The sequence below is a fragment of the Jaculus jaculus genome, chromosome 11, assembly GCF_020740685.1.
Source record: "Jaculus jaculus isolate mJacJac1 chromosome 11, mJacJac1.mat.Y.cur, whole genome shotgun sequence".
NCBI lineage: Eukaryota > Metazoa > Chordata > Mammalia > Rodentia > Dipodidae > Jaculus > Jaculus jaculus.
In genome coordinates this window covers 99,637,784-99,661,564 of record NC_059112.1, presented here as the reverse complement: position 1 = coordinate 99,661,564, position 23,781 = coordinate 99,637,784, and the positions used below count along the sequence as shown (strand labels likewise).

At 45.3% G+C, this 23,781-nt stretch overlaps 3 protein-coding genes across 4 annotated transcripts in view; 2 read left to right on the top strand and 1 right to left on the bottom strand.

Moving 5' to 3' along the window:
- Parn (poly(A)-specific ribonuclease) overlaps window positions 1–13,726 on the bottom strand; it is a 178,898-nt gene extending 165,172 nt beyond the window's left edge. Inside the window, exons 1-6 of the mRNA XM_004652276.3 lie at window positions 13,578–13,726; window positions 13,019–13,096; window positions 8,942–9,021; window positions 8,235–8,302; window positions 8,069–8,150; window positions 543–603 (exon numbers count right to left, since the gene is read on the bottom strand). Of these exons, the coding sequence (XP_004652333.2) occupies window positions 543–603; window positions 8,069–8,150; window positions 8,235–8,302; window positions 8,942–9,021; window positions 13,019–13,096; window positions 13,578–13,596 (388 nt within the window). The 5' untranslated portion in view covers window positions 13,597–13,726. The remainder of the gene's footprint in view (window positions 1–542; window positions 604–8,068; window positions 8,151–8,234; window positions 8,303–8,941; window positions 9,022–13,018; window positions 13,097–13,577) is intronic.
- Window positions 13,727–16,013: 2,287 nt separating this feature from the next.
- Window positions 16,014–23,781, top strand: part of Bfar (bifunctional apoptosis regulator) — a 35,411-nt gene continuing 27,643 nt past the window's right edge. For both annotated transcript variants that reach the window (XM_045161827.1, XM_004652278.2), the window contains exon 1: window positions 16,014–16,148. The gene's annotated coding sequence lies outside the window, so the exon portion shown is untranslated. The remainder of the gene's footprint in view (window positions 16,149–23,781) is intronic.
- Window positions 16,038–22,073, top strand: LOC101603062 (periphilin-1-like). Its single transcript, XM_045161829.1, has 2 exons — window positions 16,038–16,148; window positions 20,435–22,073. The coding sequence occupies exon 2, from the start codon at window positions 20,719–20,721 to the stop codon at window positions 21,643–21,645; it is 927 nt and encodes a 308-aa protein (XP_045017764.1). The 5' UTR covers window positions 16,038–16,148; window positions 20,435–20,718; the 3' UTR covers window positions 21,646–22,073.

The following is a 23,781-nucleotide window of genomic DNA, read 5'->3' as shown; positions in this document are numbered from 1 at the left end:
CTGGGCTGCACACATGCACTCATGGAGGGCTCTCATCTTCACACACATATCACCACCACACCACACACACTACACACATACATGCAAACGAAATTGAAAAATAAAAACAAAAATTAAAGATTGGGACTGGGAAAATGGTTTAGTCAGTAAAATGATTTCAGCACAAGCATGAGGACCTGAGCTCAGGTCCTGACTATGTAAAAGCCCGCTGAGCTGCAATGAAGCTGTGATCCCAGTGCTAGAGAGGAGACGGGAGGATTTCTGGGGCTTGCTGTCTAGCTAGTCTAGCAGGATCAGTAAATGCTGGGTTCAGCAACAAATCCTGATGTTGACCTCTGGCCTTTACACATACATGCGTTCACGCATGTAAGAACATATGTATACACAACCATGCACGCCACTCACATACATATGCAAAAAATTAAAATAAATGAAAGAAAAAGACTTTTCAAAAGCGGTAATTCTCCACTAAAATGAGATTTACTTCCCAAGGACACTGTGAAGGCTTATCAACTCTAAACATAAGTTACATCTAGTCTTACCATCACGAAAAACTTTATTAAAGTCAAATCCTTGGCTCGCTAGAAAGTCAATGCTGGAGCTCTGAAACAAGACAACATACAGTTCAGTGAGGTTAGTGGCAGGTATGGGAACAGCAGCAGAGAAATGACTCATGCAGTAAATGACCAGTGAGCAAGGAGATGACAGGACAAGGTCAGGAGAAAGGGACTTCTCTCCATGACAGCTAAATGCCTGACTCGTTTACTGAAAGCATCAGGGCTCTTCTCAACAGCTGATAAAACAAGTGTTTCCTTTAGGATATTTGTTAAAATCCACTGGGGGTTGAAAAGGGACAAATTTTCTTCCAATGGCAGTAGAGTCCTGACATCTTATTACTAGCTATACTGATGACAAGAAACCATAAACTTGTATCACAAAGGTACAAACTTAAAGAAAACCACATGTGCAGATTGTACACCATTAACAACCACCTCAGATAAGATACTAAAAGCCTAAATATATTTTTTAAGGTAGGATCTTGCTGTAGCCCAAGCTGACCTGGAACTCACTATGTAGTCTCAGGGTGGCCTCAAACAGTGATCTTCCTACCTCTGCCTCCTGGGATTAAAGGTGTGCGCCATCACGCCCAGCTCTGAAAGCTTAAACTTTTAATTAGATGTCCTTTCTCTTTGAACTTTTGTTTTCTTTTGCAGTACTGGGTATTGAACCTAGGATTTCACACATGCTAGGCTAGGCAAACGCTCTATCACTTAGCCATACCCCAGCCCTCCTCTTTTTACTGTGTGTATGAATGAGAGCAAGATGTGTGTATGTGTTCATGTGCAGACATACATGTACCGCAGCAGGCGCATGTGCTACAGTCAACGTGTGGAGGTCAGAGGACGACTTTCAGATGTTAGTCCTCGATTTTCACTTCATTTGAGGTGGGGTTCTAATTCACCGCTGTGTTCCTTAGGTTAGCTGTCCCCACACACTTCCAGAATATTGTTTCCATCAACTTGTTACCATGCTGGGATCATAGAAACCAGCCACAGCTCCCAGGTTTTACGATGGCTCTATGGATCTAACTGTAGTATTCAAGCTTGGGTAGCAAGCACTTTACCCACCAAGTCATCTCCCTAGCCCATTCTTACTTTTTATTTTGAGACAAGATCTTACTGGATGGCCCAAGTAAGCCTTGAACTCATTCCTCCTGCCTTGGCCTCTCTAGTACGACAGATTAATAGGCCTGCATCAAGATGCCTGGTAAAGTAATTTTCTTAATATTCAAGACAAATAAATCAAAGTTTGGGCTGGAGAGATGGCTCAGCAGTTAAGGTGCTTGACTGCAAAGCCTAAGGACCAGAGTACAATTCTCCAGTACCCACATGAAGGCAGATGCACAAGGTGGCACATGTGTCTGAAGTTCATTTGCAGTAGCTAGAGGTCCTGGCACACCCATTCTCTTGTTCTCTCTCTGCCTTGCTCTCTCAAATAAATAAACAAGTAAATAAAATATTTTTAAAAAGGAAAGAAAGAGCCAGACATGGTGGTGCATGCCTTTAATCCCAGCACTTGAGAGGCAGAGGCAGGAGGAATGCTGTGAGTTCGAGGCAACCCTGAGACTACATAGTGAATTCCAGGTCAGCCTGAGCTACAGACCCTACCTCCAAAAAAAAAAAAAGGAAAGAAAGCGGGCTTCCCTGCAAAGCCAAAGAACCTCGGTTCCATTCCCCAGGACCCACGTAAGCCAGATGCACAAGATGGCACACACATGTGGAGTTTGTTTGCAGTGGCTGGAGGCCCTGGCACACCCATTCTCTGTCTCTCTTTCTCTCAAATATATAAACATTAAAAAAAAAAAGAAAGAAAGAAAGCAAAGTTCTCAGTAACAAACCCAGCTAAACAAACATGCCTCAAACCTAGAAGTGGAAATACGTAAAAAAATAGTTCTGTGGTGGTTTGATTCAGATGTCTCCTATAAACATATGTGTTCTGAATGCTAGGTCCCCAGCTGATGGCAACTTGGGAACTGGAACCTTCTTGGAGGTGTGTTGTTGGGTGCAGGCTTATGGGTGTTATAGACAGCTCCTCCTTGCCAGTGTTTGGCACACTCTCCTGCCACTGTCTACTGGATATTGGCCAGGGGATGACATCCATCCTCTGCGCAGGCCTGTTTTCCCCTGCCATTATATGGTGCTTCTGTTCAAGTCTATAAGCCAAACTAAACCCTTTCCTCTCATAAACTGCTTTTGGTAAGGTACTTTCTGCAAGCAATGTGAAACTGACCAAAACAAGATCTAAACTTAAAAGTTAAGCATATGGATGTGGTAGTGCAGACCTTTAATCCCAACACTCAGAGGGCAGAGGTAGGAGGATGGCTGTGAGTTCAAGGCCAACCTAGGACTACAGAAGGAGTTCCAGGTCAGCCTAGGCTAGAGACCCTACCTTGCAAATAAATAAATTAATGAAATAAATAAAAAGTAAAGCAAATAGCCAGATATGGTGCTCATCCCTTGAGAATAGGAGGATCACCATGAGTTTGAGGCTAGCCTGAGCTATAGAGTGTTTGAGGCTAGCCTGAGCTACAAAGTTGAGTTCCAGGTCAGCCTGGGATAGAATACGACCTTGCCTCAAAAACAAAAAGTCATGTAAATAATTTTAGAGATGACATCTGAGCAAGACCAAGTCCCAGTGACCGTAAGGGGGAGATCAATACTGTAGCTACTCAAACCTTAAACACCAGGATGGCGCCCAACTGTACACCATAACCATCCTAACCTGATGCCTCAGAGAAACGTCCTTCCTGGAGCCTTGCAAGGTGGCACACTTGTAATCCTGGCACTCAGAAGGCTGAAGCAGGAATACTGCTGCAAATGTAAAGATACCCTGAGCTGGTAGTAAGTTCCAAGGCTAGGAAGTACACCTCCACACCAAGCATCTTTATGTGGGTACCAAGAATCTAACTCGGGTCCTCATGCTTGTGAGGCAAATACTGTACTAGCAGTAGAGTTATCTCCTGTGGGTGAAGATGGGAATTGCTGGAACCCACTGGTCAGCAAGTCTGATCTAAAACAGTAGATTCATGTTCAGTAAGGAATTCTGTCTGAAGGAAACAACACACAAGAGTGATAGAGGAAGACACCTGACATTCTTTTCTGGCCTCTGTACAAGTGGGGCACAGGGCACATGCATCTACACACACATGCACACACTCACTTTGCATACATTATACACACTACATACACATATTACACACTACCAAAAAATATTATACTATACTATACTATACACATACCAAAAAACAATGAAATGAAATGAAATAAAACAAAGAATTAATTCCCTAATCAATGTGTTTTTGTTTATTTGGGTTTGGGGTTGAATGTTTTTGAGGCAGGGTCTCACTTTAACCTAAGCTAAGCGGGAACTCACTCTAGCTGGACTTGACGTCACAGTGCTCCTACTACCTTAGCTTCCCAAGTGCTGGGATTAAAAGTGTGAGTGTGGTGGCGCATGCCTTTAATCCCAGCTCTGGGGAGGCTCAGGTAGAAGGATCATCATGAGTTCAAGGCCAACCAGGCTACAGAGTGAATCTAAATCATCCTGAGCTGCAGTAAGACCCTGCTTAAAAAAAAAAAAACAAAAAACACTACAGGGGGTGGAAAAATGGCTTAGCAGTTAAGGCATTTGCCTGCAAAGCTAAAGGACCATAGTTTGATTGCCCACTACGATGCACAAGGTAGCATATGCATCCGGAGTTCGTTTGCAATGGCTGGAGACTCTGGAGTGCCCATGCTCTCTCTATCTGCCCCCCCCCTCTCAAATAAATACATTAAAAAAACTAGAGAAAAAAAGAAAGGAAGGAATAAAGCAAGCACTTAACCACATCCCCTATCCAAAACAGGTATCACTCAGGCAGAAAAGGAAACTGGTATTTATCCAGTGTGTCAAAAATCATCTACCACTACCTAAGAGGAAACCTCCTTGCATCCTCACCTTGCCCCATGCAGACCCTTCCTTCTCAAGAGGAAGTCGCAATCTTTTTCTCTACCTTCCCTTATGATTGGCGAGCTGAGTAGTAGCATTGGTCGCTCTCTGCTTCCTGACTGTGGCTGAGTAGACCCGCTGCCTCAGCTCCTGCTGCCGCGCCTGCCCGTCATGATGGACTGTGAGCTTTGTCAGAGTTTTCCCCCAGTAATGAGAATAGTAACTATTACAGTGAACTTGGGGAAAGGGCCTTATTTAAGCAGTGTGGCCCCTTCTGGGTTTTCTCTCTGCTCATACACATACTCGGTTCTTCCAGAACAGGAAGCTCCACCCTTAGAGGTGGGAAAAGACACTGAGACAGGAAGACATCTTCAGGTCTTCATACAGGGCTTAATTCAGACAAGATGAAAGTGAATTATCAAAGCATGTCACATATGATGTCACATAATCTCATATTCAGCTTAAATTTTAAGGTAGTTTGCTTATTCATTTATTCATTCATACAATCTTGTGAGGCGGGTTATTTGCATGTGTGGTGTGCATGTAGATGTTAACATGCATGAGGGGTATGTGTATGTGTATATGTGTGTATATGCAGAGGCTAGAGGTTAACATTGAGTGTCTTCTTCAATGCAAACACTGCCCATCTTTTTGGAGGTAGGACAGGTGGCCAGTGTCTCATTTCAGTGCAGACTGACCTGGACCTCACTCTATAGTCCCAGGCTGGTCTTGAACACACAACAATCCTACTTCAGCCACCTCAGTGCTGAGATTATATGCATGAACCACCAAGCAAGGCTGCTACCTTATCTTTTTTTTCTGATTTACTTATTTATTAGAGACAGAGAGAGAGAGAGAGAATGGGCACACCAGGGCCTCTAGCCACTGCAAATGAACTCCAGATGCATGCACCATCATGTGCATCTGGCTTACCTGGAACCTGGAGAATCGAACTTGGGTCCTCAGGCTTCACAGGCAAGTGCCTTAACTGCTAAGCCATCTCTCCAGCCCTGCTACCTTATTTTTTATAACAGGGTCTTTCACTAAATCTGAAGTTCACCAACTGACTAGACTAGCTAGCCAGAAAGCCAGGGATCCTGCTGTCTCCACCTCCCCAAGCCTGGGATTACACCTATACATTGCTGCACTCAGCCATCTCATGGGTACTAGATACAAATTCAGGTACTCGTGCATGAATTACAAGACAGGGCCATATCCAAAGCCCCCAAATCCAGCTTTATTAATACAGTTCACAGGCTGGAAAGGTGGTTCAGCCATTAAGGCACTTGCCTGCAAAGCCTAATGACTCAGGTTCTATTTTCTAGTACCCACATAAAGGCAGATGCACATAGTGGCATATGCATCTGGAGTTCGTTTGCAGAGGCTGAAGGTCCTGGCACACCACTCCCTCTATCTCTCTTCTCTCTATCTCTGCCTGCAAACAAATAAATAAAAATATGAAAATAAATAAATAAAAATAGAAACCAGGCGTGGTGGCACACACCTTTAATCCCAGCACTCGGGAGGCAGAGGTAGAAAGATTGCCATGAGTTCGAGGCCACCCTGAAATAACCTAGTGAATTCCAGGTCAGCCTGGGCTAGAGGGAGACCCTACCTCAAAAAAACAAAAATAAATAAATAAAAATAGAGCTGCCTATGGTGATACAAGTCTTTACTTCTAGCACTTGGGAGACAGAGAGAAGAGAATTGCCATGAGTTCAAGGCCACCCAGAGATTACATACTGAATTACAGGTCAGCCTGGCCTTGAGCAAGACCCTACCCTGAAAAACCAAAAAATAAATATAATAAACTTCACACTCAGATTTCCATCTATCTTTGTGTTTTGTTTTGGTTTTTTCAAAGGCAGGGTTTCAATTTAGCCCAGGCTGACCTGGAATTCACCCTGCAGACCCAGGCTGGCCTCAAACTCTCAGCCATCTTCCTACCTCAGCCACCCGTGAGTGGGATCAAAGACATGTGCCATCACATCTGGCTCCATCTCTTTGTAGTTTATTTTTTTAAGGTATGCTGAAGAAAAAAAGGAAGTAACCATTTCATTAATTTAAACACCTCAGCCAGGGGCTGGAGAGATGGCTTAGTGGTTAAGGCATTTTGCCTGGCAAGCCAAAGGATGCAGGTTTGATTCCCCAGGACACATGTAAGCCAGATGCACAAGGGGGCACGTGCATCTGGAGTTCATTTGCAGTGGCTGGGGGCCCTAACACACCCATTCTCCTTCTCTCTCCCTCTTTCTCTCAAATAAATAAACAAACAAACAAACCTCAGGCAGGTGTAGTGGAACACGCCTTTAATGCCAAGACTTGGGAGGCACAGGTAGGAGGATTGCCATGAGATTAAGGACACCCTGAGAATACAGAGTCACTTCCTGGCCGGCCTGGGCTACAATGAGACCCTACCTTAGGGAAAAATAAAAAAATAAAAAAAACTCAAATAGGGCTGCAGAGATGGCTTAGCAGTTAAGGCACTTACCTATAAAGCTTAGGAACTCATGTTCGACTCTCCATGTCCCACATAAGCCAAATGTACCAGGTGACACAAGCACATAAGGTCACGCATGCACACAAGATGGCACATGTGTCTGCAGTTCAACTGCAGTGGTAGGAGGCCCTGGCACACCAATTCTCTCTCTCTCTCCTCCCTTTCTCACACTTGAGCTCTCTCATTAAAAAAGAAATATAGTGCTGGAGAGATGGCTTAGTGGTTAAGCACTTGCCTGTAAAGCCTAAGGACCCCAGTTCAAGGCTCGATTCCCCAGGACCCATGTTAGCCAGATGCACAAGGGGGCGCACATGCCTGGAGTTCATCTACAATGGCTGGAGGCCCTGGCGTGCCCATTCTCACTCTCTCTCTCTCTTTCCCCCTGCCTCTTTCTCTCTCTGTCGCTCGTAAATAAATAAAAATAAACAAAAAAATTTTTTTTCTAATTATATACACATATATATCGCAAATAGAGCCAGGTGTGGTGGCATATGCCTTTAATCCTAGCACTTGTGAGGCTAAGGAAGGATTAGGGATTCAAAATGAAAAGACAAAACTAAAATAGAAGCTCAATGAGGTAAAACAATCTGCCTAAAGCCCAAAGTTCCCTTGGCTGGAAAGGCATGGCAGCAATGTACGTATGTATGGGCATGCATGCCATGCGTGCACTCTGTACATGGGTACTGGGGAACTCAACTCACACCAACTGGCTTTGCAAGCAAGCACCTTTACCCACCGAGCCATCTCTCCAGCCTTAGAATCCAATGTTGAGAGAATTCTGGGGCTGGAGGGATGGCTTAGAAGTTAAGGCATTTGCCTGCAAAGCCAAAGGACCCATGTTCGATTCCACAGGACCCATGTTAGCCAGATGCACAAAGGGGCACACACATCTGGAGTTTGTCTACACTGGCTGGAGGCCCTGGTGTGCCCATTACTTCTCTCCCCCTCCCACCCTTTCTCTTTCAAATAAATAAATAAAAATTAAAATTAAAAAAAAAAAATAAAGAGAATTCTGACTCTACATTTCCACTATGCCTCACTGACAATTCATGAAAGGAAGTGTTCAATTAATGTACTAACCTGACAAACAAACTTGACATCTGGTGAGGATCTACTGAAGGGCTTGGGGAAAACATAGAAGTTAAATGACTTCGTTATATACCTGAAAAATCAAGAGAAAAGGAGAATTGGAGGGTGTCCCTGCACCACAACATAAGAATGCTTACCACCTGTTACAACTACCTACTTTGAATCTGTGTGGTCATACTTAAAAGTGCAAAGGCCAAACTGAAACAGCAAAAAGTCCATGGAATGCTAGAAAAGGGAAATAAACATATGTCACAATACAGCTGCATATTTCACCTGAGCAACAATATTCTCAATCAAGTGTCTTTCTGTTTTGTCAGACTAGACTTTGGCAGAACGCTGCCACCTGGCACAGATTACACAGATTAAGTATCAGAAGCACTAATTTATACACATTATTTAATTTTTTTCCAATGAAGCACTTATCATCAGTCAAAACATCATATTAGGCCTAGTTACTAAAACAACCACATCATTTATTTCCCGTAAATTACATTAATAATGTAATTAATAGCCGGGTGTGGTGGCGCACGCCTTTAATCCCAGCACTTGGGAGGCAGAGATAGGAGGATCACCTTGGGTTTGAGGCCACCTTGAGATTACAGAGTGAATTCCAGGTCAGCCTGAGCTAGAGTGAGTGAGACCCTACCTTAAAAAACCAAAACAAAAAACAAAAGTAATTAATAATAACCCTTCCCAAAAATGTTTCCCAACAAACAGTTATATCCACTGTTATAAACACTAAATATGGTCTTGTGGCTGGAGCTGATAAGTGGTGTTATACTTACAAAATGTTAACATGCAAGTTAAATGACTCTATCTCTATAATTCAGTGAACAAGGATCTACACTGGGCACAAGCACTTGCCTTTTTAAGCTTCTGATACCTCTCTTCTGGTGTGTCAAAACCATTTGTTAATGCAGTGACTGAGGGTCCATCACTGATTCCTAGATTTAAAAAAAAAAAGTTTTGGGCTCATTAATTAAACCTAGTATAAAACTGTCAGTCATCATCCAATAGCTTTATAATTACATACCACTATAAGTTAAAATTTATTGGAATAACCACTCTCTAATATTTTCAAAATTAGCGTGAGTTTATGCTGTAATATGCTCACTGGCAAGATTGTATGCCTAGCACGAGAAGCCCTGAGTTGGATGCCCTGCTCCACAAGTAAACAGATAAACAAACAGACTAGCCACCAATCAAAACTTTTGTAACAATAACTTGAGAGACATGAGTATTTCAATTTGAGAATGGACAGATCCTGTGTCTAAAACAGGTCTCAAAGCACAGCAATAATTTAAGAAAACCTCACACTAGGCATAATGGTGCACTCCTGTAATCCAAGCATTTAGGAGACAGAGGCAGGAAGATTGCTGGAAGTTCAAAGCCAGCCTGGTCTATAAAATAACAAGTTGCATGCTAGTCAGGGTTACAAATCAATAAATAAACTAAAAAAAGAAAATAGGGAGCCGGGTGTGGTAGTGCCTACCCTTAATCCCAGCACTCAGGAAGCAGAGGTAGGAGGATCGCCATGAGTTCGAGGCCACCCTGAGACTATATAGTGAATTCCAGGTCAGTCTGGACTAGAGTGAAACCCTACCTGGGGGGGGGGGGAAGGGTGTGATGGTACACACCTTAAATCCCAGCATTCAGAAGGCCAAAGTAGGACAGCCATGAGTTCAAGGCCAGCCTGGGCTACACAGTGAGTTTTTGGTCAGCTTGGGCTACAGTGAGACCCTGCCTTTAAAAAAAAAAAAAGATAGGGCTGGAGAGATGGCTTACTGGTTAAACGCTTGCCTATGAAGCCTAAGGACCCCGGTTCGAGGCTCGGTTCTCCAGGTCCCACGTTAGCCAGATGCACAAGGGGGCGCATGCGTCTGGAGTTCGTTTGCAGAGGCTGGAAGCCCTGGCGCACCCATTCTCTCTCTTTCCCTCTATCTGTCTTTCTCTCTGTGTCGCTCTCAAATAAATAAATAAATAAAAATTTTAAAAATATATTAAAAAAAAAGATATTGGGTTATGGTAGCACACTCTAGTAGCAAACTGCTGAAGAGATGTGGAGGAAGGAGGATCAGGAGTTCAAGGCCAGCCTAGGCTACACACTGACCTAAAGAGATGGCTCAGTGGTTAAAGGTGTGGGCTTATAAAGCCTGACAGCCCAGGTATGATACCCTAATACCCACATAAAGCCAGATTCACAAAGTGACACATGTCTGGAGTTCATTTCTGGACGCAGGAGGCCCTGGCCCATGTTTTCTCTCTGTCTCTTTCAAATAAATAAAACAAAATATTTTGAGGCTGAAGAGATGGCTTAGCAGTTAAGTTGCTTGCCTGCAAAGCCAAAGAACCCAGGCTGGATTCCCCAGAACCCACCTAAGCCAGATGTACAAGGTGGCACCTGTGTCTGGAGTTTGTTTGCAGTGGCTAGATTCCTTGGCATGCCCATTCTCTCTCTCTCTCTCAGATATTACACACACACACATACACACACACACACACACACACACACACATATTTTTTTTTGAGGTAGGGTCTCACTCTAGCCCAGGCTGACCTGGAATTCACTAGGTAGTCTCAGGGTGGCCTCAAACTCATGGCAATCCTCCTACTTCTGCCTCCCGAGTGCTGGGATTAAAGGCATGCACACCATGCATAACTTTTTTTTCTTTTTTGTTAAAAGACCAGGTTTGGTAGCACATGCCATTAATCCCAGCACTTGGGAGGCAGAAGTAGCAAGATGCTGTGAATCCAAGGCCAGCCTGGAACAACAGAGCAATTTCCAGGTCAGCCTGGGCAAGAGTGAGACCCTACCTCAAACATACACACACACACACAGACACACACACCCCAAAATAAAAATCTAAAAAAAAAAAGGAAAATAACCTCTACAAGGCTGGGGAGATGGCTTAGTGGTTAAAAGCACTCCTGACAGCCAGGTTTCAATTCTTTCATCCATGTAAAGCCAGATGCACAAAACAGCACAAGCATCTGTTCACTTGCAGCAGCAAGAAACCCTGGCACACTCATACACAAACATATACACACATACACAAACATAAATATATTTTTAAAAGAAAATAAAGGGGGCTGGAGAGATGGCTTAGCAGTTAAGGTGCTTGCCTACAAAGCCTAAGGACCCAGGTCCAATTCCCCAGAACCCACATAAGCCTGATACACAAGGTGGCGCATGCTTCTAGAGTTCATTTACAGTAGCTGGAGGCCCTGGTGAGCTCATATTCTTCTTCTCTCTTTCTCTCCCTCTTTATGTCTCTCAAATAAATAACTTTTTAAAATAAAATGTAGAAGTTAGGCTGGGTATGGTGGCCTACGCTTTTAATCCCAGCACTTGGGAGGCAGAGGTAGGAGGATCACCATGAGTTCAAGGCCACCCTGAGACTACATAGTGAATTCCAGGTCAGCCTGGGCTACAGTGAGACCCGACCTCGAAACGACACCCCTCCCCCTGCCGAAAAAAAAAAAGCTAGTACCCAAAAAAAAATAATTGCACTTATAGATGGTGTGGATTGCATACACACGCACACGCTCACACACATACAGAGGTACCAAATGAGGTAGTCAAGGAATGTTTTCACTAATTCATAATGTCCTTATTTACAGTCAAAAATTTGGCCCTAGCCAGTCACAAACGGACATGACTCCATTCAGATGATGGGTCCCAAGTGGTCAAATTCAGAAACCAGTGGTGACTGACAGACGAGATAAGCAGAGTGTGGTGTGCAAGCCTTAAATCCCAGCACTAGGGAGGTTGAGGTAGGAGGATCACTGGCAGTTCGAAGCCAGCCTGGGGTTACAGAGTTCCAGGTCAGCCAGGGCTAGAGTAAGACCATACCTCAAAAAAAAAAAAAAAAATTAAAAAATAAATGAATAAAAGATAAGAAAAGCCAGGGCTGAAGGGATGGCTTAGCAGTTAAGGTGCTTGTCTGCAAAGCCAAAGGACCCAGGTTCAATTCTCCAGGAACCACATAAGCCAGATGCATGCGTCTGGAGTTCATTTGCAGTGGCTAGAGCCCTGGCACACCCACTCATATTCTCTCTCTCTCTCTGTCAAATAGATAAATAAAATATAAGAAAATCACAGTATTTAGAATAGGATAAATGATAGATAGGGGAGAAGAAGGAAGGAGGGAGAGAGAGGGGGAGGTTTTCAATAAAAAAATTTAAAAAAGAAGATGAGAAAATTCCAGAGCTGGATGACAATGGCAAAGTGAATATAAATTAAGTATGTTTACCGCCACCAAACTGGAAAACCACTTTAAAAACTGAGTGACAGCACTCAGGAGGCTGAGGTAGGAGGATCATTGTGAGTTTGAGGCCAGCCTGAGCTACAGAATGAGTTCCAGGTCAGCCTGAGCTAGAGCAAGACCCTACCTCAAAAAAAAAAACAAAAAAAAAAACACGGGCTGCAGAGATGGCTCAGCAGGTAAGGTACTTGCCTGCAAAGCCTAAGGACCTGAGTTCCTTTCCCCAGTACCCATGTAAAGCCAGATACTCCAAGTGCACATGTATCTGGAGACCATTTGCAATGGCTGTAAGCTCTGGCACTCCCATCATTCTCTCTCACACACACACAAATAAATAAATAAAACATTTTTTAAAAGAACAAGAACAAAGAATGACACAATAAATTTGGTTATGGTATTATTTGGCCACGAAAAAGACCTCACCCCTTATTTTCCTACTACATACACATAAATTTCTGTAAGCGGCACCTCATCCACAACCTATCTGCAACCTTCACAGCATGACCAACACAAGACCAAGGCATCTCTTCCACACTTTGGGAACATTTCAAAGGAAAACATCAACACTTCTGCAACCCCTCCGAGGACACAAACAGCAAGAAACTGCCGGCAGCCAAGATGGGGTCCACAGGGGAACGTGTCTATGCAAAGCCCCAAGCTTGTAAGGAAGGGATACCTGAAAACTCCCCATCGATGGCGAAGAAGTCAGCCTCCTCTATGGCCTGGTACACTTTGTGAAGATTACTCTTAAAATCTGCGGAGAAACCGAGAAGAGGCTCAGAACCGGTGAGGTGGCTTCCTGCACAACAACTCCGAAGGGGCGAAGGGAAAAAAACAATTATTTTTAAGGGTCCAGGAGCGCCTGAGGCCGCGGGCTACAAGGGGACACGTCTCGGAGGTGTGCACGAGCTGGAAGAGGCCCCGAGGCGTGCATGGACCCACGGGAAGAAATGTCGAAGGCTGGCAGAGCCTGAGATGGGACAAGCCCCAAAGGATGCACATGCCAGAAAGGGAACAAGGCCTCCTCTCTGGGGGGGAACCCCAACAAAGTAAGGCAACGGCCTCATGGGTGCACAGTTCACAAGTCCCTAGGCGGTGCACAGGCTTAAGGAGGGGACACCCGCAGGAGCGGCCTCAGCCCAGGGCCTCGCCAAGCAGGATGCCCATGGGTCCGGGCCTAGCAGGCTAGTGAGGAGGAAGCATGGGGACCGGAGAGGTGCACGGCGGACACGCACTGCTCCTGATTATCTCCATGCTGCAGAGTGGCCGGAACCGGGCCCCCGCCCGGCCCGGGGCCGCCTCGGGCCGTTCTACTGGCGGAGAGCCGCAGAGACCGCAGCGCAGGAGGCAGTGGCGGGAGAGGCGGTACACACGGCGGTCAGCCGCGACTTCCGGAAACAGCGCGCGCCGCCTGCGCCTGCGCCTGCGTCAGCGTCTGCGTCACGGGCGGGGGCGGGGCCAACGCCGAGGCCCTCTAGGTCCCAGGTCAGAAAGGGGGCGTGGCTGGCCTGAACTGACCGAGGCTTTATCTTTGAGAAGAAATCGTGCCAGTCCTGCTGCCCTTTAGTTATCGAGACCTAGGAGCTGGCTTAGCGGTTAAGGCACTTGCAAAGCCTAACGGACTGAGTTCAATTCCGCGGTACCCATGTAAAGTCTGATGCACAAAGTGACGCATGCATCTGGCTCTCTGTACTTGCAAATAAATCAAGGACCCCGGTTCGAGGCTCGATTTCCCAGTACCCATGTAAGCCGGATGCACAAGGTGGCACATGCATTTGGAGTTCGTTTGCTGTGGCTGGAGGCCCTGGTGCACCCATTCTCTCTCTCAAATAAGTAAATAATAAAAATAAGAAGAGGAGTGCTGCAACCTCAAATAATGGGGTTTGGGTTTTCTTAGGGGATCAGAGAAAACAATGCTGAGACCTTTCCTATGGTAGCTTATGGAGGCTTATGTTGGTTTGAGTCAATGCTCAATAACGGGTTGAGTGAATAAATTCAAGTTGGTCTTTCACAAAACCGTATTATAAAGCTGATTAGGGATGGTTTAGCTGTTAAGGCGCTTTCCTGTGAAGCCTAAGGACCCAGATTCAATTCCTCAGTACCCACATAAACCAGATGCACAAGGTGGCGTATGTCTGGGTTCATTTGAGGTTGGAGGCCCTGGTGCATCCATTCTATTTGCCTCTTCCTCCCTCTCCCCCCCCCCCCCGCCTCAAATAAATAAAAAGATTTTTAAAAATCGGGCTGGAAGAGATGGCTTAGTGGTTTAAACGTTTACCTACAAAGCCAAAGGACCCAGTTCAATTCCTCAGGACCCATGTAAGCCAGATGAAGAAGGTGGCAAATGTGTCTGGAGTTCATTTACAGTGGCTGAAGGCTCTGGCTCACCCACTCTCTCACACTTTATCAGCCTCTTTCTCTCTCTCCCTCTTTCTCAAATAAATAAAATAAATAATAAAGTTTTAATTTTTAAAAAAGATAAAAATTAAGCCAGGCACGTGGCATATGCCTTTAATCCCAGCACTTGAGAGACAGAGGTAGGTGGATCACTGTGAGGTCAAGGCCAGCCTGAGACTGTATAATGAATTACAGGTCAGCCTGGGCTAAAGTGAAATCCTACCTTGTAAAACAAAACAGCAGGGCTGGAGAGATGACTTAGCAGTTAAGATGCAGGCCTGTTAAGCCTAAGGACCCAGGTTTGATTCTCCAGATCTGATATAAGCCATATGCACATGGTGGCACATGCATTTGGAGTTTGTCTGCAGTGGCTATAGGCCCTGGTGCATCCACCTTCTTTCTTTCTGTGAGTGTCTCTAATAAATAAATAAATAAAATAAATCTTAAAAAATTAGAAACCTAAGCCCTACTCTGTAACTTTTTGGGGGGGGGGCGGTTTCGAGGTAGGGTCTCACTCTAGTCCAGGGTGACCTAGAACTCACAGCGATCCTCCTACCTCTGCCTCCCGAAGACTGAGATTAAAGGCGTTTGCTACTACACCTGTATGATTTTTTTTTTTAGGTAGGGTCGCGCTCGCGCTCTCTATCTCTCTCTCTCTCTCTCTCTCTCTCTCTCTCCTCCCTCCACCCCCCCCCCCGCTCAAGCTAACCTGGAAGTCATTCTGTAGCCCAGGCTGGCCTCTTATTACTGCAATCGTTCTAGTTCAGCTGGGATTATAGGCGCCCAGCTTGGAGTTCTGTGGTTTTTCTGGGGGGGGGGGTGGATTGGTGAGTCGCTAAGCGTGGTGGCGCACACCTTTACTCCTAGTACTCAGGAGGCAGAGGTAGGAGGATCGCCGTGAGTTCAAGGCCACCCTGAGACTCCATAGTGAATTCCAGGTCAGCCTGGGGCTAAAGCGAGACTCTATCTCGAACAACAGAAAGTGAAAGCCAAAACTAAGCTTAAGGTGCAGTTTTATTATTTTAATGTCTACACAAAACTGTCTCCTCGGGACAAACACCCCGTCGATGAGCAGTTATAAAACACCTCTCGCCTTGCCCTCCGGCTGCAGCTCTGCCGTGGCTGAGCAAGAAAGGGCGGGCCGGCGTGAGTACGCATGCGCCGGGGGCCTCCGCCCCGGGAGTGGCCGCTCTAGGCAGCGGGGAGGTCGCGGGGTGGAGCGGGCTGAGTAATGGGTGCGGCGTCTCCTCTATGGTCGCGGGCCTGGGGGCACGCAGCTCTGCAGTCCCGGCTGGGTTACTTCCGGAAGTGAGGCGCCTCCCTTCTCCTCGGCTCTCGCCGGGGGAGGGTCTCACGGACCCCCCCGGGGGAAAGTGGCCCGGAGGTCTGGTCCTGACAGCGGTGCACTGGTAAGACCCGACGCTGCGGAGGCTCGTTGCGGGGTGGCCGCGAGTCGAGTTCCGGCTACCGCGCGCCGCACGGAACGGACGGCATGCGCCCGCTCGAGCCGCCCGGCGGGGGTCGGTGGAGGCGCGCGGGCCTGTCCTCGCCGGGGCTGGGCCTTCTCTTCGTGGCCGCGGGCAGCGGACCCCCCCCAGCTTGGCTTCTCCCCGGTTCCTCCCCGTGAACCCCGCTCCCCCGCGTCCCGTGGGCGTCGGGATCCGAAGCCACCCCTCTCCCTGGGGCTTCCCCCGGGCTGGAGGGGAGGGTGTCCGTCTCCCGGTACCGAGACGGGGCGTCTCGACCCGAGCCCACCCGCCAGATCCATAAAGGTCCGGTTGGCGAGGCCCCGTCCCGCCCCCAAGGCCAGAGGGTTAGTCCTCTCCTCCCGAGTGCGGTAACCGGGACGCGGGAAGGGGAACGTGAAAGGCCGGCAGAGTCACCCTTAGGCCGGGGTTAGAACCCCGCTCTTGGGATTCAAAACCTCAACACTCAGAAATCCGGAACGTGTACAAAAAGGAGGGTTTTGTTGTTGCTGCTGCTGCTGTTGTTTTTTTTAAAAGAGGGAGGACTGAATGACGATCTGTCCAACTGGAGGGCCCGTCTCCAACTTTGGTTGAAAGAGAGGAAAAAAAGGTTTGACTGCCAGGCGGCCCCGCAAACTGTCGCCTTGGGTCCTCCCCGCCGAAGCCCATTGGTTGTCCTTGGGGTGGCCCCAACGTCACGCCCGGAGGGGCCAATACGAAAGCCTTGGGTTCTCGTCCTCAGGCACATCCCAGAGCCCGGGCAGAGATTTTTCTGGTTGTCACTGATGTTTTGTAAACAGCCCTCGTGGTAGTATCCTGTGGGATGTGCTCGGTATTTGCCTGGGTATTTCCCATAATAAGCCACTGGTGGGAAAATTACTTCTCTGGGACTACTCTGTCCTTTTTTTTTTTTTTCTTTATCCTCCTTCAAGCTTTGATATTAGCACTAACTACTTAGTAGCCACCACGCAGTATAATGCTGCTGTTAGTAATCATGACTATCAGTCTACCAAGGGCATATAGTTTTCAATTTCTATGGATATAGTTTGCCATTGATTCTTCCCAATAACCCTTCAAGGTTGATGGTAAGTGGGAAATTAGAGGTTTGAGGAGGATAAAGGATGACCAGATTGAGAACCTAGGTCATTGAGCTGCAACCCAGAAAATGACAGATAAAGCTTATACTAATGCCCAGAGGCTGGAAAGATTAACTTGGGGGAGGGGTGATTAGTCTTGAAAGGCTTGATTTGGATCTTGTCAGTGTATACCTTTGACTGATGTGGAAAGGAGCTATGGGACAGATGCATGAATATGGAAGAATACCTGAAGTTCGGATTTGTGGGTGGGACCACATTGTAGTGTTTGAGCAAGAGAGTAGTAGAGGATGATCATGGCTATGTGTGAAGCACATATTTGAGTGCTATATTTATTAATTATTCTCCTTTCAATGTTTCCTCCCCCCCTCCCCCCAATGTAGGCTCTCACTCTAGCCCAGGCTAACCTGGAATCCTAGAATTCACTATGTAGTCTCAAGGTAGCCTTGAATGAACTCTTCAATGTCCAATTTACAACCGTGGGTTTTATTTTCTTATAGTCCAGAAGGCTTTGAACAGTGGAGGAACTTGATGGGAATTTTGCCCTAGGAAGATGATTCTGGTGAAGGAAAGAGGAGACACAGCTTCAGGTTCGCCGAGATGAACTTCCAGACCAGGCACAGTTATGGAGGAAGGGATATTTATTGAAGCTTACAGCTTACAGGGGAAGTTACATAATGGCAGAAGAAGCTGGCCTGCCTTCACAGGTCCAAGGAGAGAGAGAGAGAGAGAGAGAGAGAGAGAGAGAGAGAGAGAGAGAGAGAGAGGGAGGGAGGGGGGGGGGATATGCCCAAGCCAAAAGCTACACAGCACAGCACACTTCAGGCACTCCAGCTAGGCACACTTTATATATCTTTAGATTGAAATCTCAAACCCACACCACACCACACCTTCAGCCACACGACTACATATGCAAACTATAAACTAATAAAACACTGAATATATTGGGGGCCATCTATTCAAACTACCACAACTGGCAAACAGAAGATTAGAAGAATCATTTAACTCGTATTTTATTCATACCTTGCCTGAGGCATCTCTGGGCCTTTAAGTGTTGATTTGTATGTAACATATCTCTGGTTCCTAAACTTGCAAGTATATTCTGATCTCATGAAGGACTTGTTTAAAGGGTACCTTATCTGTGGATTCCACATCCCAAATTCAACCAACCATGGTTATAAGCTTTTTAAAATTCTAGAAAGTTCCAAAAAGCAAACGGAACTTGACTTGTGTTGAGCACTACACTGACTCCAGGGAAATGAAGTAATATGTAGGCAGACATATCCTGCTGTAGCTTCCTGTCAGTTCCCATATCCTCTGTCTCTAGCACTCTTAGAGTATCTGCTTTGTGTTTTGTTGCTGTGTGTACAAGACCAACACTGGCTGTATCTGTACTGAAAATGTATGCCACCTTCTTGTCATGGTTCCCTGAACAATACGTGATAACTGCTATTTACACAGCATTTATGGTGTATTACCTTAATCTAGACGTGATAGGGACATACTACGTAGGCTATATATAAGCACTGTATCATTTTATGTAAGACTTGAATATTTATGGGTTTGGGCATCTGTGGGGTTTCCTGGAACCAGTCCCTCCCAGATAGCAAGTGGCTACAGTGCATTCCTCTGCCCTGCTTCCAGACTCCCTGGTTCTTGTTCACTAACGTACTGGCAGATGATTTTGATGGAGATCTTAAGAGCTACTTTAACAAGGAATCAAGTATTGTTTTTGACTTTCATCTGTAAATATCTAGAGCCCAGCCTTAGCTGTTATCTGCTATGATAGAATTTTGTGGCTTGGTTCACCATTTCAAGGAGCCCAGGACTTGGTAGCAAATGTCTTTAACCACTGAGCCATCTCTCTAGCCCTGAGCCTAGGATTTAGTTGAAGAGGCAAAGACAGCTGAAACAGTAATGTGTGAAAATTGTAGGAATGAGGTAAAGGGGTTCATTGTACTTTTCCCAGAGGTGAATAAGCCACAGAACTGGAGTCCCGTCCTGCATTTGAATTGTATGATAATTTCACCCTTGCTAGGATTGACCAGGTAGATTTTTGTCATAAAAGGAGTCTGTCGCTTCTTTGGAGCAGTTTAATATGCAATAAGAGTACCAGACTAGGTAATTTCCATGACCATTGGGGAAGTCAGTAATTTTATTAAATGTGTTTGACATAGCAGCTCAGTGTTAGGCACTTTTGGGAGATTTTTTTTTTAATTTTTATTAACATTTTCCATGATTACAAAATATATCCCATGGTAATTCCCTCCCTCCCCACCCCCACACTTTCCCATTTGAAATTCCATTCTCCATCATATTATCTCCCCATTACAATCATTGTAATTACATATATACAATATCAACCTATTAAGCATCCTCCTCCCTTCCTTTCTCTACCCTTTATGTCTCCTTTTTAGCTTACTGGCCTCTGCTACTAAGTAGTTTCCTTCTCATGCAGAAGCCCAATCATCTGTAGCTAGGATCCACATATGAGAGAGAACATGTGGCGCTTGGCTTTCTGGGCCTGGGTTACCTCACTTAGTATAATACTTTCCATGTCTGAGATTTTTATTTTTTAAGAGAAAGGAGTTCAAGTTAGGCCTCTTTCTGGTTGAAATCTCAATATATTTGGAGAGATAAGATCAACTTGGAGAGAGGTGGGTTTACAGAATGACTCATCTTGAGTATGATGTAGACATATTGAACTTCTTGGCATCTTTTTTTCTTCTCTTTTCTTTTTGGTTTTTCCAGGTAGGGTTTTGCTGTAGCCCAAGCTGACCTGGAATTCACTCTGTTGTCCCAGGCTGGCCTTGAACTCAGTGATTCTCCTATCTCTGCCTCCCGTAGTGCTTAGATTAATGGCATGCACCACCACGCTTGGGCCTTTTTACTTGATACGGGCTTAGTGGAAGAGAGGATAGCTGTGAGTTTAAGCCAGCCTTGGGCTACAAAATGAGTTTCAGGTCAGCATGTGCTACAAGTAGGCCCTACCTCAAAAAAAAAAAAAAAAATTATAGTAGACATGCAACTGCTTTTTGTCTGAGAGGTTATAAGAGGTCTATTATTCCTACAGAAAAATCGGACACTAATGCAAGGTAGTTTACACTTTATTCTACTTAACTTTGACACATACAGACCAAGTCTCTAACTCCTCCCTTGGGAGCCTGAGTGCCAGCAGCTTGGACCCCAGAGCCTGACCTGGAACCTGCACAATTAATCCAAACTGAAGCCAGTGTGTTTTAGAGGAACAGAAATACCATCGATCTATGGTGTGTAACTGAAGAGAGACGCCTGTCCATGCTACCAGAGGGCTGCTGGGACTAACTGTCTTGGCAAGCTTGTGCCCAGCCACCCCTCCTGTGCTTCACATACCTGTTATCTTTGGTAATCACCCAGGATTGGCTTACAGAAGAAATGAGATGTGGTCAAAGGGACCATATAATTATAAGGGACTTCCAAGTGAAGACCTAAATTCTCAGAGTCCTGCCAGTGATGAGTCTGGCCATGGAAAGAGGAGAGGTGATCATTCTGCAAGCCAGCAGCATGAGTACAAGCATACAAGAGAGAACTTCAGAAGAAAATGCCACAGCTCTTCCCATTATTTAAGAGAACGGTCTCCCTATAAGAGGGATGCTTACCTTTTCAGAACATCAAGCGTAGCTGGAAAGGACTTTCCACACAGCCAGTCTGGCTCCAGTAGAAGACAGTATCCAAAACAAAGCAAGCCATGCTCTTCCCATCGGTCTAAGAGTAGAGAGCCTGAACATGTTCATGCCTCTTGCAAATGGCAGAATGAAGGAAAGCTGGAAAGTGGTAGAGAGAGACCTGTCCAGTCTTCAAAACCATCCAGAGACACATCATCCTCACGTTGTCGCACCCTTCCTTTATCAAAGGCATTAGATAAGCCCAGCAGGACAACTGAAAAGGAATTTACTGAAGTCACAAACAAGTGGGATGCTGAAAAGTTGGAGGCATCCCATGAAGGTAACTGGCCTGAAATTTCTGAATTTGAGATAAAATTTACAGGGCCTCCATTCATTGACCAGCCAGAAGAACCTGAATCGAAGAGAACAGACAGCACAAGATCACCTGAACATGGTCAGCTGACCGATCGCTTGAAATCTATAGCATCAAAAACCAGAGAGATTGAACAGGCTTTCCAACGAGACTGTGAAACTTTTGGAATGGTAGTGCAAATGCTGATTGAAAAACAGCCTTCTTTAGAAAAGACCATTCAGCTTGCACTTAGGCAGAATTTACGTGAATTAAGTGAGCAGTGTGTGCAGGAACTCAGACATTTCATTGAAGAGTATGACGCTTCCACTCGAGATGGAGGAGAGCCTTAAAGGATTGGTGCTAGTGCAAAAATATATACTTCTGGATTGCTTTTCCAGGGTTGTGTAAATCCTTCATGTGTGAAAGTTTTTGTGATGAAGAAAAATACTTCATGTCAGGCAACCATATTCCCAATATCAAGTAAACATCTAAAGTGGTCTGCTTAAAGTAGTTAATTAGAATGTTTATCTGCATGTAGAACCTCTTAGTCTCTCCTTACCCCCTCTAAAAATAAGTGGTCGATTTCTTCATCATTGGGCTGCTGGAGAGCAGTGCCTGCACTTACTTCTGTCATATTCCATGGTCCCTGGTCATTTGGTCATCAGTGTAATTTATAGCAAGAGATCACTCCACATAAGCATTTAGTAGAGCTTTTGTTTTGTTTTGTTGTTTTGTTTTTGTTTTTGCATTTCATAGTAAATGATACCATGTGAACATGTTAGAATTTTGAGTTGTGATTTCATTGGCATGGCGCTTGATTTTCTTAGACTTTGTAGTTTTTTAATATAAAAGTATGCTATCTATCCTGAACCAGGTGCAGTGGTTTACACCTTTAATCCCAGCACTCAGTAGGTTGAAGATCTCAGGAAGTTCCTGCCCAGCTGGGCTACAGAGTGAATTCCAGGTCAGCATGGGCTGCAATGAGACGCTGCCTAAGGATCTAAAAACCTTTAAAAAAAAGCACTATTCTAATAAATTAGTATTTTGGTATCTTAAAGAATAAAAAAAAACTGTAGGAATAAGCTGGGTGCACATCTTTAATCCCAGCACTCAGGAAGCAAGGGTAGGAGGATCACTGTGAGTTCAAGGTCACCCTGATACTACATAGTGAATTCCAGGTCAGCCTGGGCTAGAATGAGACCTAAAAAAAAACTATAGGAATGAGCTGACTCTTCAAAGGATATATTTGTTTTTAATATACGAGTCATAATTGAATGGTTTGTGTGTGTGTGTGTTTGAAAATTAAACCAGGACCATTGCAAATTAGCAACCACTCTACCACTGAACTATACCACCACCGATAGGATTGAAATTGTTTTTACATTATTATTTATTTGCAAGCAGAGAGAAATAAAGGGAAGAGACAGAAAGAATGGACATGCCAGGGCCTCTAGCAGCTGCAAACAAACGCCACACGCACATGCCGCTCTCTGCATCTGGCTTTCCATAGGTACTGGGGAATCGAACCCAAGTCGTTAGGCTTTGCAGGCAGTTGCTTTAACCATTGAGCAATCCCTCCAGCCCTAATTGCATTTTTTTTTTTTTTTTTGGAGGTAGGGTCTCACTCTAGCCCAGGCTGACCTGGAATTCACTATGTAGTCTCAGGGTGACCTCGAACTCACGGTGATCCTCTCACTTCAGCCTCCCAAGTGCTGGGATTAAAGGCGTGCACCACCACACCTGGCCCTAATTGCATATTTTAAACCAGGAGTTAAAGTACAGGTACCTTGGTAACCTCAGTAGTGTTTCTCTTGTTTTTAATACAAAGTTGCTGAGTTGTTGGTAGAGGACAGAGCAGGTCCTTAGGTACCACCACAGAGTAAACACAGGACAGGTACAGAGCCAGGACACCCTTCTGAGTCTGCCCTTGTCTTGCCCATGGCACTCAAGGCAGCAAATACAGAGCTTCAAAGTTCAGGCAGCAAGTCAATATCTAAAGGCATGGTCTACCTTTGCCCTAGTGATTTTTTACCTTACCCCCACCCCCAAAAAATCTTTTTGGAATTGGAAAGTACCAGGTTTTATACTTACATAGTCAGAGGCTGAAAATGCATTTATTAGTGGCAGAGCTAGTTTTCCTGCCTGCACTGGAAGTTCATAGGAATACCCTGCCCTTGCTGCCAGTTCTGACCCTTGCCTTACTTAACTTGGGCACAGTGACTTTTATTTCATAGTCACCAGAAATGAGGAGACAGTCTTTGGGCATTTGATGTCTGAAGAATTTGGCTTGTGTTTATAGAGGTATTCCCAGGAGTGGGCCTGACCAGAAGTCATAGCCTACAGCCCATCCCTCCCTGTTTCTATTGTGAATGCTTTTCTGGGAAACAGTATGCTCACCCCAACACTTATCTGCTGGAGTTCAGGCTCCAAATAGATTGCCAAATCCTAGTTTGTTCCCAGCTGCGCAATAGCTCTTCGATGTGGCC